Source organism: Osmia bicornis, chromosome 1, assembly GCF_907164935.1.
Source record: "Osmia bicornis bicornis chromosome 1, iOsmBic2.1, whole genome shotgun sequence".
Classification (NCBI taxonomy): Eukaryota; Metazoa; Arthropoda; class Insecta; order Hymenoptera; family Megachilidae; genus Osmia; species Osmia bicornis.
In genome coordinates this window covers 8627072-8650754 of record NC_060216.1, presented here as the reverse complement: position 1 = coordinate 8650754, position 23683 = coordinate 8627072, and the positions used below count along the sequence as shown (strand labels likewise).

Below are 23683 nucleotides of genomic sequence, written 5' to 3'. Positions count from 1 at the left end.
GGTTTCATCTCGTACCACTAAACTTTGCTCATCATCGTTCCCATGCAACTTTCCGGCACCACATATTTTACCTTCTTGTTTGCTCAACTCGTTTTTTGTGCGCCCCCATCGTTCCCCGTTTCCTGGCATTAACATATAATTTTCGGCCTGAATGCCGAAGAAATGCGAGTCGTAAAAGAGCGAGCTCGTCTTGCGAGTTGAATGTAAGCATGCACTATGCAAAGTTAATATACACGCACGGATCGTGAAAGAGAAACCAACTTTTCCTCAGAATGAAAACAAAGGGTACCTGTTTCAAACACTTTTATAAGTTCACTTGAAAAGAAAATATCATTGTAAATAGAAAATAAGAAAGATCTGAAAAATTCCATTTTCTCATTATTAGATTTGTAAAGTAAATTTCAATAATGCATTATTATACATTGCATCAAATTAATTTAAAATTACAAAAAGAAAATTAATTAAAGTAATTGTGATAATGTTACAACACAACTGAAAAGTAAAAGTTTCAAATTCCTTTGTTCGAACGAGTTGCTGGAATAATGAAATGTCGGGGTAATTTTTGAAATGTTACGTGCAAATTCCATCCAACAATTGGTACAAATTACAGGGCTCTTTCCCGTCCGGAGGTCACCGACTTTTCAGTAGCAGTTTCATTTTGTTAGTGGCTGGAACACGGTAGGCATGTTCGGTGTTCGGCCATCAGTCATTTCATGACATGGCAGCTAAACACGATACAACTCAATCCATTTGATCCCCGAATAACGGATCCACGAACAGCGTGTGCTTTTGTCTCTTTGAACGGTATAAATGGAAAGCACCCTTTGCGGTCTTTGTGCGACGCAACCGAAGGATAGCAAGTTGAATGATTCTTTTCAGGGTCACCGGATATCAATACTCGAATATGGACGTAGTTTTTGCATTTTTGGCGTTTCGAAGCATTTGCCGATTGAATGAATGACGTGTAATGGTCTTCATTCTTTTTTCGAAAAAGATATCGCAGTATGCGGAGTTTAACACTAGAATAACTAACGTTGGAAATAAGAAAAAAAATGAAGAAACAAATAATTGACAGATGGAAAGTAAGTTGATGTATAGAATTATACTTTACCTTTGCAATAATCAATTACACAAATATGTTAATAATTTGTTATTGTAGACATTTATTAAAAATACCTTGGATGAAATAGATCAATATTTTCATTAAATTATCTTTTTAAGTAATAAGTAATCGGTTATATTATAGCTTAAAGGACGACATAGTATTTGGTCATTAAACTGAATAATCATCCAGATTAATACGATCTGTTGGTTATGTGATAGATATAATACAGTAGGATAGATTGTCGATACACGTGCACAATGACAATGCTGATGGATTTCAAAATGCATCTGTTACGTGTAATATAGTATAATTAATATTACTGTATAGTATATTGTAATGCAAAATTGTCATCCTAAATGGTACAATATTATGGTGTCTCATTAAGCTAGGTTAATATTTAAGCTAATGAATTTTACTTAAAATAGAACTTATATTATTTAAATTTTCTTTTGCATTTTAATAAAATTTTTGGGTTAAACATGTTTTAATATTTCGATTGCAAATAAATTTTAACATTTATCAAAACTGCTACAAGTTTTGCATTTAATTTTGATTTCCCGCTTCTCTAAATAATTACAAATTACGTTTTAAAAGCAAAATGAAAAATAAAAATATATTCTAATTGGAATTTGATCCAATTTTCTAAAAATTATTCTGTTTTAAAGGACAGATAAATATTATTACAGTCCACTGTACGTGCTGGTAGGGAACATGTTAAAGTAACAATATAATACAAAATGAGAGACAATGAAAATGTATACATTAATCGTCTCTTTATTCAGATTTCTTCATAATATATTTATCTCCGTTGGTACCAGCATATGCGATAATTTATTAGTAGGCTTAGTACAAGTGTCCACCTCGGGATCACGTTACATGGGACATCGTTTAATTACATCGACGCAGGTATGCATGTTATTAATTATATTTATATTATGTACTACATGCATATGTTCATGTATATAACATATGTTATGCGTGTGATTATTGTACAGTTTGCGATACGCCTTTTAACCCTTTGCCTTACTATTTGTTGTATCTTTACACGTTTCAAAGATGATCATTTGATACATTACCGAGCATGGTAGCCTTTTAAGGAAAAATGATCTTGTAAGAGAAAGGGGTACCAGTTTGCTATAACTCTCAACAAGATGTAAAATAGATGTCTACCTGCAAGTGATGGCTCCTACTTTTTCTACATCTCTATATTTCCTAAAGAGGTGTCCATGCTCGGCAGTGTACATATCAAAGAATGCGTGATAATAGAATGTAGCGTTTATACTTTTTCTGTTTATTAAGTTGGACCTACGTCACAAGTCACACTCATATTTTTATGTAATCTGTAATACGAGTGTGACTCATTGTTTTCCTCTATGAGTATATATTCATCGTAAGGTAAAGGGTTAAATATTCGCTTGAAGGGTAAGATGATCATATTCACAATAGGAGAAACGTTCCTCTGTCCAGTCGTGTTTCATAAATAACGTATGTATACATACTGTGCAAAATATATTAAGGCCAGATTACTTCCACGAGGACAGTCGGACACGTCCTTCTCGTCTACTATTTCTCTAGCCTCTTTTTCTCGACGCATGGATATACTTTTGGAAGCTAATGGTTTCGTTACGGAATTAATACGTCCACCGAACCATCAAACACAGAAGTTTATCTGAATTTATTCATTATTGGCTGAATTTTGTTTCGAAATTCTAAAAATTTTGTCTACTGTGATTCTTTTTGTAAAGTGTTCTGGACTTTACGAAATAATTTTGACATTTTTATAAAATGAATATATTTTTAAGAAACTGTAAAATACGATGATAAATGTTAATTATGCTAAAAATGTAAATTTGTATTTATAATGAAGGAAGTTGAATGAAAGTGTTTGCAAATTAACATTGTAAAATTATGAAAATTTAATTAAAATTGATTAAGTTAGTTTAATTTGTAAGAAGTTATTTGATAAAATTAATAAATAAAACCTGAGAACACTTCAATAAAATATCTCTTATCCAAATTGTATAAATTGTATAATATTTCTTTTCTTGAATTTTGAAAAAATGTGTTGCTTGTCTGACATGGAAGAAAAAATATAACAAGGGTGAAAATTCATAGATATGTTTCTGATATGGTTTGTTAGATAATTGAAATTTTGTGTTTCCACTTTTCGTGACAGTATTTTTCACCCACGTTTCCTCGGTTCACTTATTCTCTATTAAATTCGGTAAGTTTTTTCTCGATTTTTGCACACGTCATACATTTCAGGGTTGCGTGATTTTCGTTTCTTCGATTCAGTGAGGCGAAGAACTAAACGATTCATAAACAGAAGTATTTACATCCTCGCAGAATCGTTAATTAGTTAAATAATGTAGTAAAATATTTTACAGTTCCACTCTAGCTTCGATTGTTTCGTCTTGCACAAATATACACTTCATCCACTTACACAGTTGCATTATAATCGTAATTTTGTGAATGAAAGTATTGTTGATCGACACTGATGATGTTACAAAAAAAATTAAATATTTACGAGAATAACAATTATTATTAACCCTTCGTTGTATCATTCTTTTTTTCAATTTTAAAAAGAAATATAGTCTGAAATAATAAAAAAATATCTTTCTATTTTAGAAATGTTATCTAAATAAAAATTGTATAATACATTATTTTACGTAACAGATTTGCAACAGAATGGAGCGAAGGGTTGAATTTTACTACTTTTTCTGTGCACTGGAATGCAGTCAAAAATTTTATTCATTTTCTTTAATTTTTTAATGTTCATTTAAGAAACAAAAATATGAATAAAACTTTTACCAAAATTTCAAAGTAATAATAATTCTTGTATATGTGTCACCGAAACATGGAAGGTCGATTTCATTCCTTTCGTTCTTCCTTCTTTTTTAATTTATATCTTATACTCTATCATGTATATATATATATTTAACCGTCGTAAACACCTACAGTCAACAATTCAATAACTTCAATAATATCGCTTCATCCTATTCCGTATTTTACACAATCTACACATAAATGTAATCTTATATCCAGTGATATTAAATACCGCATAACTTTTATTCCTTAGTTATTGACAGTCATCGAATCATTCAACGTTCATTCGAATGGTGCATAATATTTCTTATTTGCTTTGTAACCTTTCAAATTTCAAAAATCTAAATTAAAATAAGTCTTTCGTTTCTAAGAACCTTTACGTATTTTTTCGCAATTTAGTATCTCAAATTTTTAATAAATTTTTTAATTCCTTATTTAATAAAATTATCCAGAACTAATTGTTCTAGTATTAAAAGACTTATTTGTTCAATATTCGATTTTTGTAAACATTTTTAATAAAATGTTACTAAAAAATGTCTTGATATGTAAATAAAATGCAACACCTTTGCTCTAAATTCACACGTATTTGGCACGTTCTTTCAATTAAATCAATCTAGCAATACTTTATCAACATTTGTTATCTTTTCAAGATAACTGAAATGAGAATCTAACGCTAACATTTAATTCTAAATCGACCTCCTTTCAATAGCTAATTAAAGTACAAATTTAACATTTCGCGAATAATTAAATAAAAATTTAATTAGAGTAACATGAAGAAGGTCGAGTTACAAGCTTGGTGTTTAAATTTTAATTCACCAATGGTATGGAGTTTCAGTGTAATAGATAATTAGATTAAGTGATTAAATTTCCAATGAAACACAATTTCTTCTCAATACCGTACGTGCCGTTTCAAATGCAAACTCAATTAAAAATGAGACGATTAATTATAGATTAATTTCAGAAATTAATACTAAGAAAGAGTAACAATTTTACCATCATATTATTTACTTTCTTTTCATAATTATTTAAACCTTATTTGGATAAATGGTTTCCTAGGGTCATTACTTCGTTTAGGTACCATTTCTCCGAATTTGCATTGCAAAAATTTAATAATTAAATAAAAAATAAGATAATTTTGCAATAAATTTGACGGACCACTATGAACCCCATAAGGATTAAAATTCCTTGTCCTATCACTTACTCATCAATAATTCATAACTCATTCCTACTAATTGAACTAAATAAAAAATTTAACAACCCTCCCTAGAAATAAATTAAATTGCTCATTCCTTTTACATAGGAAAAGGGAGAAAATGATGTATGAGATGGTTTGCAATATTACAAAGATGGCGAGGCTTTTCTGGCGGTGGGCCAGAATCAAATAAAAAATTTTGTAATTAAAAGTCGCGGGTCAAATATTTGAACCGAAAAAACAATTTTTTATTTAACTCATTGATCAATCTATAGTAGCAAAAAGAATATCACAAAATTAAAATTGGATGATACAATTATATTTAACCCATTAATTCTTCGGAATCGTTTTGAAAAATCATGTGGGCACCTGAAATTACCTCTCGGTACTTTATGACCCCTATAGATCATGAATTCGCCACCGCTGTAATATTAAATAGTCATTTAACACACATACGGGCATAAGTTCGCAGTCATTCGTGATTTGCGAGATTTACGTCTTCTCATTTTTTTTTCTCTGGTTGCAAAAGCAAAGTAGTACGTTTCTTACAATAGCACGAAATTCTCTCACACGTTTCATTCGGTTGCTATTCGTTTTTTTTACACTACATACGGTGGAAGCTCATCATACGAACAACGCGGCATCATTCTGTTTCACGCATACCGATATAACGAGTATCGAAAGCACGGATACAATCTTCGTTTTTCGCTCACACGACGACTTTAATTAACGACTTTGTGCTTGTCCGCGCGACTTTCCTTTTTCATTTTCATCGAGGGATTTTCTTGCAAACGGGGAAATGCACGCTGTACGCACAACGAATAATTGAATCTTTTTTACGGAACTGCTTTTATCGTTATTGTTACAATATGATCCGTATAATAATACTGACTCAAAGCTAAAAAAAAATTTCATATTTTCCTGATAAAAATAATTCTTATAACGAAATGGGTTCATTATTATTATCTTCTCAGACTTTTAATTACTTTAATACTGAATGAATTTTATTGGACGTACTAATTAATTGAATGCTATTAATATTACATCTTTTCAATTAAAAGATTTTCCTTTGTTTTCATGAATTTGAAATGTCATTAAATGGTTCAAGAGGTTTAATAACAATAACGATTATTTTAATAACTAATTAGCTAATTAATTTGTATGCTTAATACAGAAAATCAAGGTATCTTAATGAATGAAAGTGTGGAGGAAAATGTAATTTAGATATTTTAATAAATCAAATATTATGAAAATTAGAATTAGAAAAAAATGTTATAGGTACAGTTCATTAATTTGTATTAAGTTACAAAGGACTTTTGTATTTCTGTATTCATCAGAAAATCATTTTTAAATGATTTTTATTGTAACTATTCCGATAAACTCAGTCCATCTGTACAAATCTCTGCATTTATTACAAATCTAATGATATCTTCAGACTTGTGTACTTCTAATCGTCGATTAAACGCGTGAAATTATATTCCTACTTGATAATTGATTAGGGATATGTATTGGATTCAATTAGTCAATAATTGCTAATTTATCTTTTATCTATATAATATAAAAAGAGAGAGAGCATTGTTTCCTCTCGATGATACTTACGTTAGAAATTCTGTTAAGTAATAAATGAATTTTCTAAGTTCAATTATATTTGCTGATTGCAAAGCCGCAAGAGTGAACTTTAATTATAAAATATAAAAGGAAACTTAGATTGTCAAAAGCTGTCGAACAGCAAATTATTAAATACTTAATCTTAGCTTTCTACAAACATTGAAATAACATGGGAAAAATTTTAAACTTTCTATAATTAAGCATCAGAATTTAATTTGTTGACCTATTTTTAAACAATTTATCATAAACTTTAAAATCTCGCCTGGCACTGAACGTATTAAAAACAGGAACAATTAATTTTCTAATTTCAATTTTCAAGCTACCCTACATTAATATTACAACAGTAATCTTATTCGAAATAATTATTTCCTCTTAATTCTTCAAACGAACCTAATTCATCGTTACATTATTCAACCTAATAACACTCCGACAAAAGGCAACTTCCGCCCACTATTACAAGTCACAATTAAAAAAGAACACTTTCACCCTTATACAACAATTTTAATGAAACCAGCATCGTACGGCTGCTTTCGTACGTATTTCTTTGTCCCGGCTAACATTTGCGTAACTAGATTTTGCTAGCGATCGTGTATTTATCTCGGTTCCCTGATATCCTCATCAACGATCACAATAATGTGTCGTGTCGACGTACACCAACGAACGAATCACACAGAGAGAAGAACGAAGAGTTAAAAAAGAGAGAAAAAAAACACGAAACGAGTCCAGGATTTAATAATTCTATCATTTCAACAGATCAGATAATCGAGAGACCGTGTTGAAGGGAGATAGAGACCACAGACGAACATGCACTGCTAACGAGATATCTCGTTAAGCCTAGACGGACAATCGCACGGGTGGAGCTGTTCGACGTGACGAGATCTTCCTTCCCATCGTTCCGTTTCTCCGATATTCGTTAGAATATTAATTTCACGTTCATCGTGGCATGATAATACCCGGCATCAGGCCGAGTATCGTGTTATAAATGCCGCATCGATCGGCTGGATCTGAATAAACAAGGCCGGATCGGCGGTTCGTTCGCTCGATTTGACTTTTATTAAATGGCTGAGCCCCGATCGCGTTTCCCTGAAACGATTATCGTCTTTGCCAACTTTTATTTCTGTGTTTAACTCGCGGAGGTCACGGAACCGAGGCGAGGAAAATCGAAAGGTTTTACTTGATTTTCCGTCAACCCTCTTTGCTGCCTTTCGTTCAAACGCTTGTTACATGGTACATCGGGGAAATATGGTGATTAAAGGAAATATCGGATGGAACGCGATCGTTTGTATTCCCTCTGTCACTTCGTTATGGGTGTGTTTATTTTTTTTTAGGAATCTATCGAGATTAGCGTAGTCGGAGATTGGTAGTTGGTTTACGTATTGAATGCCATGCGAGATTTAAGGTTTATGATTAATAAAGCGAGGTAAAAAATTCAAATCTGATGCTTAATTATACTAGACTCTGATTCAAATATTTCCATCATTTATACATAAACAATTTGCCTATGATTTTATTTATTCTAAGAATACATTGTCTTTCACCATAGTACGTATTCATTTTTTCTTTTAAGGGTAGTAAAAATGATGGATAAAATAATCAAAAATTCTGCATACTTGTAATAGTTTAATCTAAAAAAAAATAAACATTGAGAAACTCTCAAAGATCCCCCCCCCCCCCCAAAAAAAACTAAAGAGTTAAAATTACTTCACTGTTAAATTTCAAATTATTAAAATAAATGAAACAAAAAAATACTGTAGATATCGTTACTTACCGAATAAACAACCTGCAACCAAATTTCTGTTGACTAGATCTGGTAGAGTATCATCGATGGAGTGACGAAACGAACATAAATACAGGATCAATATTAAAATGACGATATCTTTTCAGTCGATTGGCTAACACAGCACAGAGTTCGATAGTTAACGACGCGATAAAAATAATGAATTATCGTCGAATGAAATATATGACTTGTTTCGTTCAACGCGTTTGAATATTCTTTACGTGAAAACAAGCAGCTGGCAAAGTGTTATCAGAAGGATACAAGAGGCGATTGGTAGAATTTTGTTCGACGATGTCGATGAGGATACATCGTCATCGTCGAAGTACGGTTCTAAGGTCGAACCCGTTTCACGTAAAGAACCCTGGTACACGTGATTCAGTCTGTGATCCCGATTACTTATCGATTCATTTGTGTCGTACTCCCCTCGACGGTTTTCCACTTTCTTCGAGTGCTTTGGTAGATCCATATCTAAACAGAAAATCGGTACATACTAGATTAGATAAGTGAACAATGAATTTTCGTTAAAATTAGTGAAAAGTATATTTCACTTTAATATATCAATTTTGATTTAAATATAGCAAATGGAGTACATTTCTAATAATATAAAATACACCACCTAATAATATAAAATCGTTTCCTAGCTTATGAAGATATAATAAATAACTATTCTAAAAAATTTGAAATTATCGAAAACCCTCCGCCTAAAAAATATTATTAATACCATGACCCCATCGATACCATATTATATTTCTGTGACAAAATTTTTCTATTTTTCTACAAATAACAGAAGTAGTTAGAGCAACTTTTTTCGTCTCCAAAGAATAGAAAAAAGAGGAACGTTTGAAAAATTCCTTTCAGAATTTACACTTTTATTCAAAGCTGTCCATAGGATACATGTATTGCAATAACAATTTACCTCGTTATTATCGAGCTAATTTAAATGACACTCGATATTATATTCTTTTTTTTCTCGTATGCATAACCCTGTGATAGAAAAATATAACGGACCCATGGGGTGGTGCAGTTTTACGCTCGACGTCACATAGCACATAGGAGGCAACTATTGAGGGAAAAAGAGGGCGCAAGAATTCCTCTCTTTGACGAGAAATTCCTATAGTGGATCCAATTTATACATGTATCGACGTGTACACTACTAACACTAATCTGTGTCCGGCATCTCCTGCAACTGCTTAAAAGCGATATTAAATTTGTGCCGTGGTTTCATAAAAATATTTCAGTTTTTTACATTACCTCGTGACTCTACCATTCGTTATATTAAAATTTCTTTACGATTCCTCCCCCCTTCCGATCACATATGATGCACATTGGATTTCCAATTTACACGACTTTTTTGATTTTCGTAGAAATAATGTAACAAAATAAATGATTTTTTACTAAAATTGTTAATATTTCTATTATTTATTTCATTAAAGCATCATTAAAAATGGAAAGGTAAATTACCTAAATTGAGAAAGTCATCATAAAATAAATGAAAGTTGAATTCATAAATGTCATCTAAAAGAACAAAAAAAATAAAAAATGATGGAAATCATTCGTCAAAGTGAGTGACACTAATGTTAGAAGGTTACATGTCCATTCCGACCCCTGGTCATCTAATGAAATCATTTTCTTGCGGATCTATTACGAGCAGGGGAACAATTTGATCAAGCTATCCCTTGGAATTGCCCGACACTTCAGTAAAAAAGCACACAAAGAAAAGCAAAAAAAAAGCTAGAAAGGAAGTGTAATCTTCCATCGCGATAACGCAAGGGCCATGTGTTGCAAAATTGACACTCCAGAAATTGGAAAAGGCGAAATGGGAAGCTTCCTCGGCTCCGCTGTACTCTTTCGATATTGTTCTCTCGAATTATTATATTCTACGAGTAATTCACTGAAATTAGAACAATACAAAAGCAATTTCTACCGAATTTATTGATTTATGTATAATGAAAAATGACATCCAAAGCAATGAAAAATATAGATTCCAATCATTTTTATTACAGTATAAATTAAAGTTAAGATTAAAATGCTTCAAAGTTACATAATAATTAATTAACCCTTTCTAGCCCCTGCAATAAAAATATTGCAAAGTTAAAATTAAGAAATGAAAATAAGAAAAGGTCTAAAATTAAATTTGAATTTTCTCTATCTCAACCATCGCTTGATTAATTAACAAAAGAAAGAAATTCTTCAACTTCGACACCTTAAGAGGGTTCATAGTCCCAGAGGAGTGTGTAAAAACGTAACCGGTCAGTAACGAGCAATTTGTAGGGAGGATTCAATTTATTGCGTATATAGTTCCGGTTTCGGACAGCTGTTGCGGGGGGAACGAGGACGTCGAAAGAAGCAACGGGAACGGGAAAAGAAATCGCGGAAGGTGGTGAACACATTCGACGAACCGTGGCCTAGAGGGGTATGGAACGAAGAGGAAGTGAGGCGGAGGGGGATGGAAGGGGGTGAAAACGTGCGGCAGCTCGTCGAAATAGCAGTTTAGCACTGATAGCACTTGGCGGACTTTTATCGATCATGTCTGGCAACAGATGGCTCACCCAATTCCCGACGGCGCGTTTTGTCTGGCCGGCCTGATAAACGATAACTAATACGGAACAGAAGAAGCAGCAGCAAGAGAAAAGGGAAGAGAGATGTAGCACAGCAGGATGGGCTGCTCCTGCTGCTGGTTGGATATTGTTTCGCGGACTTTTAGCCCTTCACGTGACGTGCCAACATCTCGCCACACTGTCGTCCCACATCCTGTTTACCACCCCTTTCTCTTCTACCCTTGATCGTGTCTTTTATACGGGGTGAACCTATGACCATCCTCGTGTCTTTGATCTTCTATTCCTACTCTTTTATCTTTTATCCATCTATTTGTCTTCCTGCATGACTATTTATGTATTTGGAGGATCGAAAGGGTAAGAAATTGGGAGGACAGGGGATAATATTTTAATGAAATTTCTAAAATTCATTACAAAATTCTGTAATGTAATTAAATATATCTTCACACTATGAGATTACAATGTTATGTGAAGTTATTTAAAATTTTAAAACTTCCTTCCATAATTTTGTAACATAATTGAATGTAACCCTGCAGTTTCGAAACTTTATAACGTAAGGTGTGAGAAGGAAAAACAACACTACTTACAATTCACCCCGCTCTTTTCTCTTTACGCTCCGTTTATACCAACGGTTTAACGGTTAATCCCCCAAGCTTATCTGATTGCGTGACTTCAACGAGAAGTTCGAGCATGCCACGAATCAGGACAACTCTTCGCACACAATCGTGGACGTTAACAGAAAGAGGAGGTATGTTAGTTTACACGGTTTACACGATAAAATTTCGATCATTAACCGTGGGGGTGTACTATTTCGCGCGCTGATAATGGACTGCGTGTTGCGGTGATTCACTCGTAAATACTTAAACACGGTTTGCTCCACTTGTTACGTCTTCCCGGCTCCATCGTGTGAAAAATGTATACAGGGCGAGACAATTAACCTAATCATTTCAAATTCTTTGTAAATTGGGATGAAAAATTATTTCAAAGAAGAATTATATGGTACCAAAATACAATATAGTACTAATAATTTTTTTTATAGATAGAGGATCTTGGAAGATTTCCAAATTGATTCTATTTTTTAATTAAATAAACTTGCATATCTTTTCTTTCTTTGAAATAAAGAAATTCATTAGAATATTTTTTACCAAAGAGATTCTTAAATACTTGAGGAAAATACCTAGATAATTTATCTTGTATCTATATTCTATGAAAAATGGATTTAGCTTAATAATAACACTCAATGAATTCAACTTTTTTCTGATACTTAATTTGAAAGATTATCTTAAACTTAGAATGTCGTTTCATAATTTTCTTCCGGAGAGTTTACATGGTAGTTTACAAGAAAAAACGTACACTCACAACGAATGCCAGGCTGCAATAAATTCGATCACTTTATCATGTTGCAGTTTCGTTATGCGGTGTACGTTTGTCTCGGAAACTTTTACTGGAAAATTTATATCGCCAAATGCGACGGACAAATATTATGAGACGAGTTGGAACGGAATGCAAAATGCGTTTCAGGATATGTTTGGATTGTTCTACGAGAAATGAGAAATACCAAGAAAAGCTAACATATATTAATAACTCAATAATTAGAATCAATATTCTTCTGATATTTACATCTCCTTTTACTGATTTATTTCTTAAAAGATTTTTAATTTCTGAAGAAATTTTCAAGAAAATTCTTTCAGAAGTTTTTAAATCTGTACCATTTATTTTTCTAAACTAATGTCATATTCTAAAGATCAATATTTTCTAAAATAAGAAATTATTTATTTCTCCAAGTGATATATAGATTTTATATTAAATAACAATAATTTTATCTAAAATCAGTTGAAGATTGATAATTAATACCTATAAAAAAGTTATCATGATAAAACGTTTACCAATGCACGATAATTTCTTATTTTTGATTTTAGAAAGTTGTCACGAAACAAATTTGTATTTGCAGAGAGAATTGAACTAGTTCAAACGATAATCATCAGTTTCGTAAAAATAAGCAGCTTGGCCAATTGCAACCCGATACACCAGTTATTACGCTCAAATTAATAATCAATGCTAATTGCCATTGTCATTAGGTGAACGACCATTATACGTTGCGAATAACTATGTCGTTTCGATGTACTTTAGTTTGCATGGTAAACGTGTCGCGAATGTTACAGTAACAAAGCAATTTATTCACATTCTCACCACTTTTTGAAATTGCTGCATTTTATATCTGTCAGGTCATTATTATTCTCGATGTCGCTCGTATATCAATAATTCGACTATTTCAATTATCTCATTCGAGCATTTATCTTTGATTTGCATGTAAATTGTTAACAACCACTCCGATAATCCATGCACCCTGTACAGTTGACATTTTGACGTGTATATAAATTATTTATCTTTTAATTGTTGTCAAATAAATTGTTTTTCTCTAATTAATCATTTTGGATCTTTTCCAGGAAAACTTTAGATTAATGCACGATTCCAAAACGAAAATTTAAACAATTTTAATTTACTGATGCAAAATTTATGATAAAGGCAATAATTTAGGTGAATTTAGTAAGTCTGGTAGTGATTTATAATATTAAAATTTTTATAATAGCAAGACTATTTATTCGAATAACTTTAAATTTTTGTGGCAAATAATAATAGTACAATACTTTTAAAGCGCGTCACTAACCTACATAGGGTAGGTTATCAGAAAAAATACAAGCGACCCCCAAATATCAACAGTTTTGGATTCGAGGGGCAAAAATACATAGAATTTACATTTTTTCAATTGATTTCTCGTTGGGGTCCTAATTGTAGACATTTACCAGCTTTTATACCTCATAAATAAAGTAGGATGATATTCATCGAAAAAAAAAAAAAATAAATAAAAAATATCTTACCTTAACAATTTCAAGCTCCCTGATTGCTGCCTGTTCCCATCCTTGCAACACTTATTTTAATTAAACGAACGCGGGATAATGACGTTAATTATATAACACACATCCATCAACTGAATTATTTAAACAAATAAGACCGACCGCGTGTACTAATTCCAAATATTAATGTTCAAAACGCGAATTTAATTGATAATTTAACATAAAAAACACGCACTTTGAACAATTATCCAAATAGTACAGTTATTGTTTAAAGATGAAGAGATAGCACACGTAGAATATGATTTACAACGCGAACTTATTTGACGACCGTCACGCGTATACGTGTTCACCTTGCGAAGCCCGAAGCCTTACTGAACGCGTTTGTGTAGAAGTCGATAACAAAGTACATATTTGTAAGGTTTGTGTTCAGCAAAGGGTACGTGTCGTTTTTACATATAAACAAAACTTTAAAGCTTGGTCTATCCATCAAAATGAGACAGTAAATGCGTACAAATTCACGTGTTCGAAGCAGACCCGACTCACAGTACATACACAAACCTCGACGGAAACGTTTGAAGAACCGGAAACAACTGAGCCGGCCCTGCGTCGAACGCGTAAATTTGTAAACATAAACTGACTCGTCTCGTTGGACGAATTATAGATATTGAAGAATAGGAAGAGACACAAATTACTGAAACTTTGAATATTTTTGAAAATAACGATAATACAAAATTAACCATTTCACTGCAGTAATATTCAATCATTTAAACTATTCAAGCGTGTAATAAAATTCTTTAGATTTACTACGTATGGTTATAAATTTTAATCTGATATATTTATTTTATTTTGCAAACTAAACGCAATCAGTTTTTATTTAGTCGTTTCCAGGGAAACTTTTGCATTGAAAACGATACGCTCCCGCTGGGAACGTGTCACATTTTTACAGCAGCCGAGAAAAGAGAAGATTCGTTGGGACAGGGAAAATGTAAAGGGAAGTAAAGACGAAGTCTCGAAGTTGTGGAACTTCGCGATCCTTATAAACGCATTATCCACGAGAAACTCACCGTAAAGTCGAATGTTGCCTTCTGCATCGCCGATCGAGTTCTTTGAAATGCACCTGTAACCACCGAAATCCTGTTTCTGAAGATTCATGATCACCAAACGCATTTGAACGCTGTACACCGAAGTTTTCACCTCTGACATCGAGTATTTACTGTTGCTGATTATCATTTCACCTGTGAACAAAAATATTAACAAAATGCTAAGTTTAATAATATTCAAACGTTATAAAGAATGAACCTAGCAAATGATCGATTTTAGAAATTTCAAATTAAGGAAGAAATCTTATATAAAATATTTCTAATTAGTTGGAATAATGTTTGCAAGAAGTATATAAAAATTAATGGTGCTTTTACAAAATATTAACCCTTGATCAGTGAATCATGGAGAGAGCTTCAATTTTAATTTAATTTTGTATCTCATATTCTCTCCATTTTCTAAATTTTACACTGTTCCATTAAAATTTATTCTTCCAACACATGAAACTCTTTCGTTTAAAAATTATACGTTTGATTTTAAATTAATATTCTTATATAAGTTTGGGTCACGATTGACTCAGGCGCCGCTGTTTCAAGAGTTAAATATCAAGGTACATGATGATATCCAATATAGTCTATTTATAAATTTTTCATTATTTAATATCAAAAGTATAATATTTTGAACTATATTTTATCTTAAGTATTTGTAACTCGTAACAGTGAAAGATAAAAGAAAAAGATTGTTTGTTGGGTTTGAATTAAACGAGTTTATTAATATGCTGATGCATTGTAGAACTCATATATCATACTCTTATATGTGTAACGTAAGAAAAACTTGACAAAAGTAAAAAGAATGAGTGAACAACGAAAAACGATTTAATTGTATGACAAATATCTAACATTGTTTAATCCATAAAATGGTTGCACACAGAGAATCCTTAAATTATTCTGTAACCACGCAAGTTCAAATGCTTTTAGCGTATTGCTATGTAGCTTATATTATGTAAAATTCATTCAAAAATTGCAAGTAAAATGTTTCCATAAGTCTCTTATTTAAAAATGTCTATCATAGAATAAGCGTTCATAAAAGTCTTTCTTTCTTCCATTTAAAAGTCAATAAAATAAACCCACCCCGCAATAGTTAATTGAATCTTACCTGATTCGCGTGTCCAATAATTAATGGCCTTTGGGGATGCTTCCACGAAGCAAACCAGCGTAACGTTGGTTCCAGTTGGTGCACCGACTAGCTGGTTCGGTACTTGAACCATCGGGTGAACTGCAATTTATCGTGACGTCATTAATCAATGGCCAAACATAAAGTAATAACGTATATGTAATAATTATCGAACGCGTCGCGATTTGTCACCGGCAACCGATAGGGATCAATAATTGTGGTATCAAATACAGCATAAATTGAATGTCAGGAAACTATTTTAAGAGAGATAGAAACTGACCTATATTGGTTCTATCAACCAATGAGAGATTTTTAAAAGTAATATTTGAAAGAGTTGGAATTACACAGTTATTTATACAGGGAGTGATGGAAAGTTATTAAAAAATATATATACATATCAAAGTACTATCATCAGTAAAAATATTTTCTTTCCAAATTTTTATTTTATCATTTTTTACCCAATTCTGATTGAACTAATTTTATCTTTCCAAACTTGTGCAAATTCCAATTAAAAGTTTGTTTGGTAATAAAAATCAAAAAGTAACATGAATTTGATTCAGTACAAACAATCCCTGAAGTTACATTACTCTAGTTTCGAAACATCGTTTTTTTTTGGTCTTTTCTTTTAGAAAGATCAGATTTATTCTCGTTCTCAATTCTACACGATACACTTAAGGTTCCAAGAAGGGATTTACGAGGAAGCAGTAAAAATAACAAAGATCACGAGACAATGTATTGTATCCATGAAATCGCCTTACAATGGTATTTCATGGCGTTCGTTCCTTTGTAGAACCCATTAGATGACGACAGGGCAACGAAACTTACGATAATGAAATGCTGACATGCTTGACAGACTGTCATTTAGAGGGAACCGAAGGTAATTCGCGATGTACCCCGTTTTTCGTTTCGAATATCGTAAGTAGCTTTCTCTGAGCTTCTTAGGTTTTAACAGCCACCGTCGCCGGCCACTGCTTTTGACCGGGGTTGCGTCTGTCCTTGCATTTCAAGGAAGTACCAGCACAAAGAGCTTACCCCTGTTTCAGACGACATGCTTTATCTATGTATATTTTAAAGATAAGTCGGTAAAAGTGGTCCAGACGGGATTTTTGTCTCCGTTTCTCGAACGGATTTTCTAACTTGTTCCTTACTTTTTATTTTGTAAGGGTAGTTCGAAGAATGGGGATCGTTAACTCTCGCTGAGGATATGTTTGATTCTTTTCGACAAGATTTTCTAGATTTAATTTTATTTTGTGAGGAAATTTATGTATAAAAAAAGAGGTTCATATTTGGACTGTAGAAGATGTATGTATATGTATGAAAAGCAGGCACTGTATAGAATGCTTAGTCAATGTAGAATGCCTGACTATACTTTTGCGCAAAGTATAAAATTATTTTAATATTATATAAACTTTTCTTAGGTATTGTGAGGACTTTGTAAAATAATTATTTTAAAAATTAATAAAATAAGAAAAAGTTCTAAAAGGTCTTTAATTTAAAATTTTAATTTAGGAAGAAATTAATATTGTTTATATCAGGATTTAGATCGATATTGCTTAGGCATTCTATACAATGTCTGCTTTTGATATATTATCGGTAACATGTACATTCGGCAAAATCAAATAACAAATTGTTTTTATTGAAATTAAGTAATAAGAGTGGTTGAAAAGAAGAATTAAAAGAACACGAAACTGTGAAAATGTTAGAAACACAATCAAGTTCGAAGGTTGACTACGAAATAGTGAAACTTGATTAAGACTAAAATTGAATTGCAGTTTATAATTCTACGATGGCTATGCATATACCACCTAGTACAACCTTACAAACTAAACCTTAACTCCGCGTAACCCACGAGGATGCATAACACGAAAACAAACCTACAGTTTGTCACACACTCTTGGGATTTACAGGTTTCCAACAGAATAAACTGAAGAACCCTTGATTCCCCCGTGACAGGGAAACGTATTTTCTCGATTGCTTGTTTATAAAATACTTATCCAATTTCAAGCATTTGTCAGCGACCGTTGATCGATTTAACGAGCAATTTAACCCAACACAGTTACCATTGCATAATTAAATGGCAAATTATAAAACAGAGGTAGTTTAATGTGATTTGATGATATAAAGGTAAGAGCGAAATAACGCTTATGGTACATCAATTTGAGAAGTTCAAAATTTGCCAAAAATGACTATGTAAACCATCCTAAAAATTAATTTTCTAAATAGAAAATGGCTGGTTACAAGTTAAAACTAATAATGACCGATTTCGAAAAAGAATGGTATGGTGTGACCAAAAATTGTAACCACTCACCGAACGATGCTATCAAACGAAATTATTTAATACATGGTCGAAGCAATTAAAACTTTTGTCAGTATTCTCGTGGACTAGTGGGAGCTGTAAATCAATCTTTATATCTCGACATGTACACCGTTGGTAACAACAGGAATATTCATTTAGCAAGGTTCGATTGTGACCACGTTTCGTTTCGCTCGGATGTTTAGATTAATGAGCTGAACGTAATCCAATTCTGTAATTGGCCAAGCGAAATTGCGATGACACCCGAAAACCTGGATAAAGATGTACGTTTGGTAATAAACACGAGCTTGTATAATCGAATTGTCAGGAATAATGAATATGTTCTTTCAGAACCAACTTTCGTAATTAAAATGGATATTATGCACTGTGATCCAAAAATTTGTTGAAAGATCCTCTAGACACTCTAATAATAAATATGATATAAAGAAAAAAGATACACGTTCAATACATTTTTCATTAAAAGTATTTCTAAAGAAACAGAAATTTGTACGATGCGTAAATTGCGAAGTAAATGGTGCATGAATAAAATAAGGACCATTAGTAGCACTGACTAAATTACATTACGCCACGATAGTTTGTTTCTTCCTGAATTATTCATGGTGCTTCGCAACACCTTGGATACAAACGGGAAGATGGTGATTCTGCATGAGAAAATAAATCCAAAATATACATTTTGTAGAGACAGAAACAGGGAGAATTGTCAAAAATGTATTGTTTATTTCGTACTCTGCAGCAATACCATCAGTGTGTAATCATTTATCTTTGCTGCAATTTCCATATAATTACTGTTGCACATTCGTTTTCGCTATTTTGTTAATAGGTATTTTCCATTTGCAAATTGTTCAATATTGAATTTTTATCAAAATTTTTAATCAATACTGTTCACCTTTAAACGAGGCAAACATTTATTTCTTAAAATTGAGTATTTTTATACCAATTTATAAATGAATTTTTCCAATTACTTTAATCAATATTTCCTATCATTCAAATTCAAAAATAAAATTGCTCTAAATTCATCTTTGCTACAACTCCACACCATAAGAAAAATACAGAAAATTATAACTTTTCAAAAAATATAAATTTCGATTCAATTTTATTATCATCGAAGGGACGTAATTACTAAAGGGTCGAGGAAATATCGCAAGGTTGGCATTCGCTTTAAATGTTAGAGGCTAGGGTGGTATTTGGCCAGAGATAGGTCGGCCCGCCACGAAATAAATCATTTAAATTGGAGGAAAGAGAAATCCCGGCTAATAGCTTAGGATCTTCGTGTGAAGGTGTGTCTCCTGATGCGATTGCGGCGATGAAGTAAGCCCGTAAGGCGAAACATTGGGATGCCCTAATAGGTTTCCAGGTCGGCTGGTCAAGCCGCTTTATGTGGTTACACCAACGCTGGTCGATCTTCATGATGAGTATTAGTGCCATAATATCAGAAGTTCGTGGTAACCTTCGATAAATCCTTCTTAACTTATATTCCCGGCGTCAGGTTATTGGTAGGTATCAGTTGTTTCCTTATCCTTATCTTATTTATTTCGTTGAAATATGGCAATTTAATCCTTGATCACCATTTCTTTTATTAATTTTGTTAACAAAGAAAATATGGACACGTGTCTTTTGTCTAATATGAATTTAAGAACATGGTAAATCTAATATGGTTTGATATTAAAATAGCACCATAAATCAGTGATATGATAAACTTTGAATCCCATAGAAAATTGAAGTTTCACTTTAAATCAAGGAAGAGGGATGGTCGCATGGTCGCAGCAACTTGGTGTACCGTTGGACGTGTTAAAACAACGAATAGTTTAAGGACATCCAGCAGGAATATCGTCCAGCGAAATACGCTTGCCATGCTGCGGCAAAACGCTAGGAAATCCTGTAATAGGTTTCTGGGTTGACCGGTCAGGGAGCAGACTGCGGTTTTGTGGCAACGGACCCCATAGAAAGGAGAATTCCCTCCGCTTTCGAAGCCAAAGGACAGATCTTCGTACTTTCGCGGTAATACTATAACCGTAGCGCTTCTCTGCATCGCCACCAACGTTCCTGAATAGACTATTGCTACGGCAGTTCCTTCGTTCAATATTGATGGATGATTTTAAAGATGTACTCGACATGGCGGAGAGAACGACGAGAGGCAGGTCGCGTTTTGACGCAAATAATTCCGGGAATAATGTAAATTTCACATCGTTCACACGTTTTACACTTCGTTGCTGTTTCCTTGGCGACTGCTGAACGCTTCTCGCGATTCTGGTTTTAAAGCGAACACAGTAAGGATCCTTCTTCGAGCATCGGGAAAGATAAATTCAAAAGTTGAAACATTGGTGTAGATACGAGAAATGAACTAATCTAAATTTTATGTTATAGCTTTGATGTAAAGGGAGTAAAAGTTGGATAAATCTGTATAAATAGTTGTAGAAAAGTTCAATTAAATCCATATATTAAGTTTGCGAAAGTGCTTGAATTCCATTCCTTTCGCTGAACTTGAACGTCTATTCGACGAGGAATTCCATTCCAGCGGAGTTTCACATTCATAGAAGAAGTTGAACCGAGTCGACTGGAAACTCGTGTACAAACTACCACGCTTTTTAGCATCAACTTTTCGCTATAATAACTATAGTGTGTTGTATCAGAAATCTTGATAATATCATCGACCTTGCAAAAGTTTCCCGAGGAATCACTGATTCTCTAGCTACGAACGCGTTATAAGGGCTCTTTTGCAATTTCATCCGCTTATTTCAGTAGAATATTTTGTATGCAACAGAAGTAACTTTTTCTTTAATGTATTTCTCGGATCTCATCTTAACTTGCTCTCAGGTGAAAAATTTATGATGTACAACGTAGAACTTGGGTTTCCTTTTACCGTAGAATTTTGATGAACGAAGAAAATGTGCTAGTATTTCTTGGAGAGTTTAATTTTTCATGGCAACTTCTCCATTGTAAAAGTGAAACCTTCGTTTCTCGTTACTGCAATTTTTTTCATAAATTACAGAACAATAGATATTATTTTATAATAATTTTAACATTTTTCTGTGCAATAGTTTTGCTTAAAGCAAATTGCAAATTAGAAATTTGCTAAATTTGAAATGAAAATAAATTCTTTTAAAAAACTATTCTTGATTTTAATTTCAAATTAGATTTTCTCAGGTTTGCACTCAAATTGTAAGATATTTGGAACACAACCTCGAGAATATATTATTATTTGTTGGTTCAGTTTAAATTCTCATAGCAAGTTCTTGTTCTTCTCCCCATAAGCGTTTTCATCGAGCTCCACGCGCAATTTTCCAGAATTGCGTGGAGTAAAATAAAGCACAATTTGTCCCAGAAGAGGTGAACTGGCCCCGAAATTGTTCCGTCGGTGACAGCAATTTACGGCAGTTGTAATCAGTTTGATTAACGCAGACAGTCGCGATAAACACGATGGATGCAACGGGGTTGCTTCATTTTGAGAGGAACTTGCGAAGTTCTACATGTTGGGTTCATCGAAATATTTCCGTTCGTTTTTTATTGATTCTTTTCTCTATTATGAAACAGTCCAAACAAAATTTTCCAAATCCAAATAAGAAATTTTCATAATATATTTTAGATTTCAATATCTTCTTAGGAAAAACAGTCGATTGAAAATGTAAATTAAAAATTAAATCATTCATTACATATGCAAATGCTTCTAAACATTTAGATGATTATTCATCGGGAAGGAACAGGAAGAGAAGGTATGATGTAATCAGGGGGTCTCAAGAAATTTTGTAACAGTTCGAGGAGGTCAAAAGTTAGAAGTTAATCCGCACGAATCTAAATTAAGTCCCGCGAGCGAGGTTCGCTAGATAGATAGCTACTGGGCACGTTTAGTTAGAGTAGAATAGTTACAACCCTGCTGGATTTAACCCTTTAATTTTCTCGGCCGAAATATTCTATAGAAATGAGCCACCTCTTGGAAATAGTTTTCTTTTAATAAATATAATCATACACTTTAATCTACCATTTAAAATTTTTTAAATAAATATTCTTTAGAGATTATTTTTCCAATGTATGAAAGTTCTTCTAAGTGGCTGATACAATTTTTCAGAAATAAAAGGAAAAAGATGTAGTTTCTCAGACAAGGTGAAGATTCATTTAACAGTAACGAAAATTACTGAAGATTTAGGATCCACTTAAGAAGCTACTTCTCCTGCTTCACACAAAATAAGCTTGTAAGTCAGGGCATTATAGTTTTTCTAGGTAAGCTTTCAGCTTATGTAGGAGTTTCTCAGTGGACTGCACCTACAACGAGATAAGTGTGGTCCACAAAAAGTAGATTTTCCTTTGCCCTCAGGCAACAAAGACCAAGATATTTCTTCTTTAATAAAATGACACCCAATTTCATTCTATTATATAAACTATAGATCACTATAATAATATTATAATTATCATTTTATATATTATTATGTTATAACATTATTATACGAATAAATCATATCATTATATTATAATATTTTTGAATTTGGTGTGATCATTTTCCATGAACATTAATTTTCATACAGTATGTAACGTATTGAACGATGAACATAGAGATACCAGTGCATTGTTTCGTTATTGTAAGACAGTTAAACGATCGAGCTTGTTTTCGGTGGTTAATAAATTATGACAATTAACCTGTTATGAACGCACTCGAAGCAGTCAGTTATTTCCATTCGCACGTTGCCATTGAAGAGGGCAACAACAGGGCAAAATGAAAGGTGTTGGCAACAGTTAAGCACGTTTTCCGCTCAATAATGACCAGCTATTGCACAATTGGGAATTACGCGCTGAATTTGAGCTACCGCATGTTTAATTCAGAGAGCGGAGATTATTAATCTGATCCTGTACTTTCTGTCGCACGTGGGCACGTTTAAAATTATCCTACCAGTGCAGAACTATTTAATGGAACCGAGTTTAAAATTGACGGAATAATGAATCGTTAAGCGACAAGGTGAAGATTCTGGTTATATTTAATTTCTATTAAAAATGATATATGGAAAAGAGAATCTTTAATCTCTTTTTTATGGAGTAGGGTAATTTAATTTAGAATGGTAATAAAAATAACAATTTTTCTATTTGATTTATGAATAAATTCTCTTCTCATTATTTTTAGTAGAAAATTTGTTACTTTCAATTTTAACAAAAATTATTTCTGTTTAAATTATAATAAATTTCCATATAAGCAATCAAATTGATAATACAAAAATATATTTTCCCTAAGAAATACCGTTCGTATACTTTCTAAA

At 32.6% G+C, this 23683-nt stretch overlaps 1 protein-coding gene across 4 annotated transcripts in view; it reads right to left on the bottom strand.

Moving 5' to 3' along the window:
* The window catches only part of LOC114882903 (lachesin-like), a 172771-nt gene that overhangs the window by 29204 nt on the left and 119884 nt on the right, over positions 1-23683 (bottom strand). For 2 of the 4 annotated variants that reach the window (XM_029200086.2, XM_046286124.1), the window contains 3 exons: positions 16112-16231; positions 14983-15153; positions 6125-8976 (listed from right to left, as the gene is read on the bottom strand). In XM_029200086.2, coding sequence (XP_029055919.1) covers positions 8726-8976; positions 14983-15153; positions 16112-16231 — 542 coding nt within the window. In that variant the 3' untranslated portion in view covers positions 6125-8725. Of the gene's footprint in view, positions 1-6124; positions 8977-14982; positions 15154-16111; positions 16232-23683 lie in introns of those variants that run through there. The other 2 variants (XR_003790501.2, XR_003790500.2) reach the window with 2 other exon arrangements.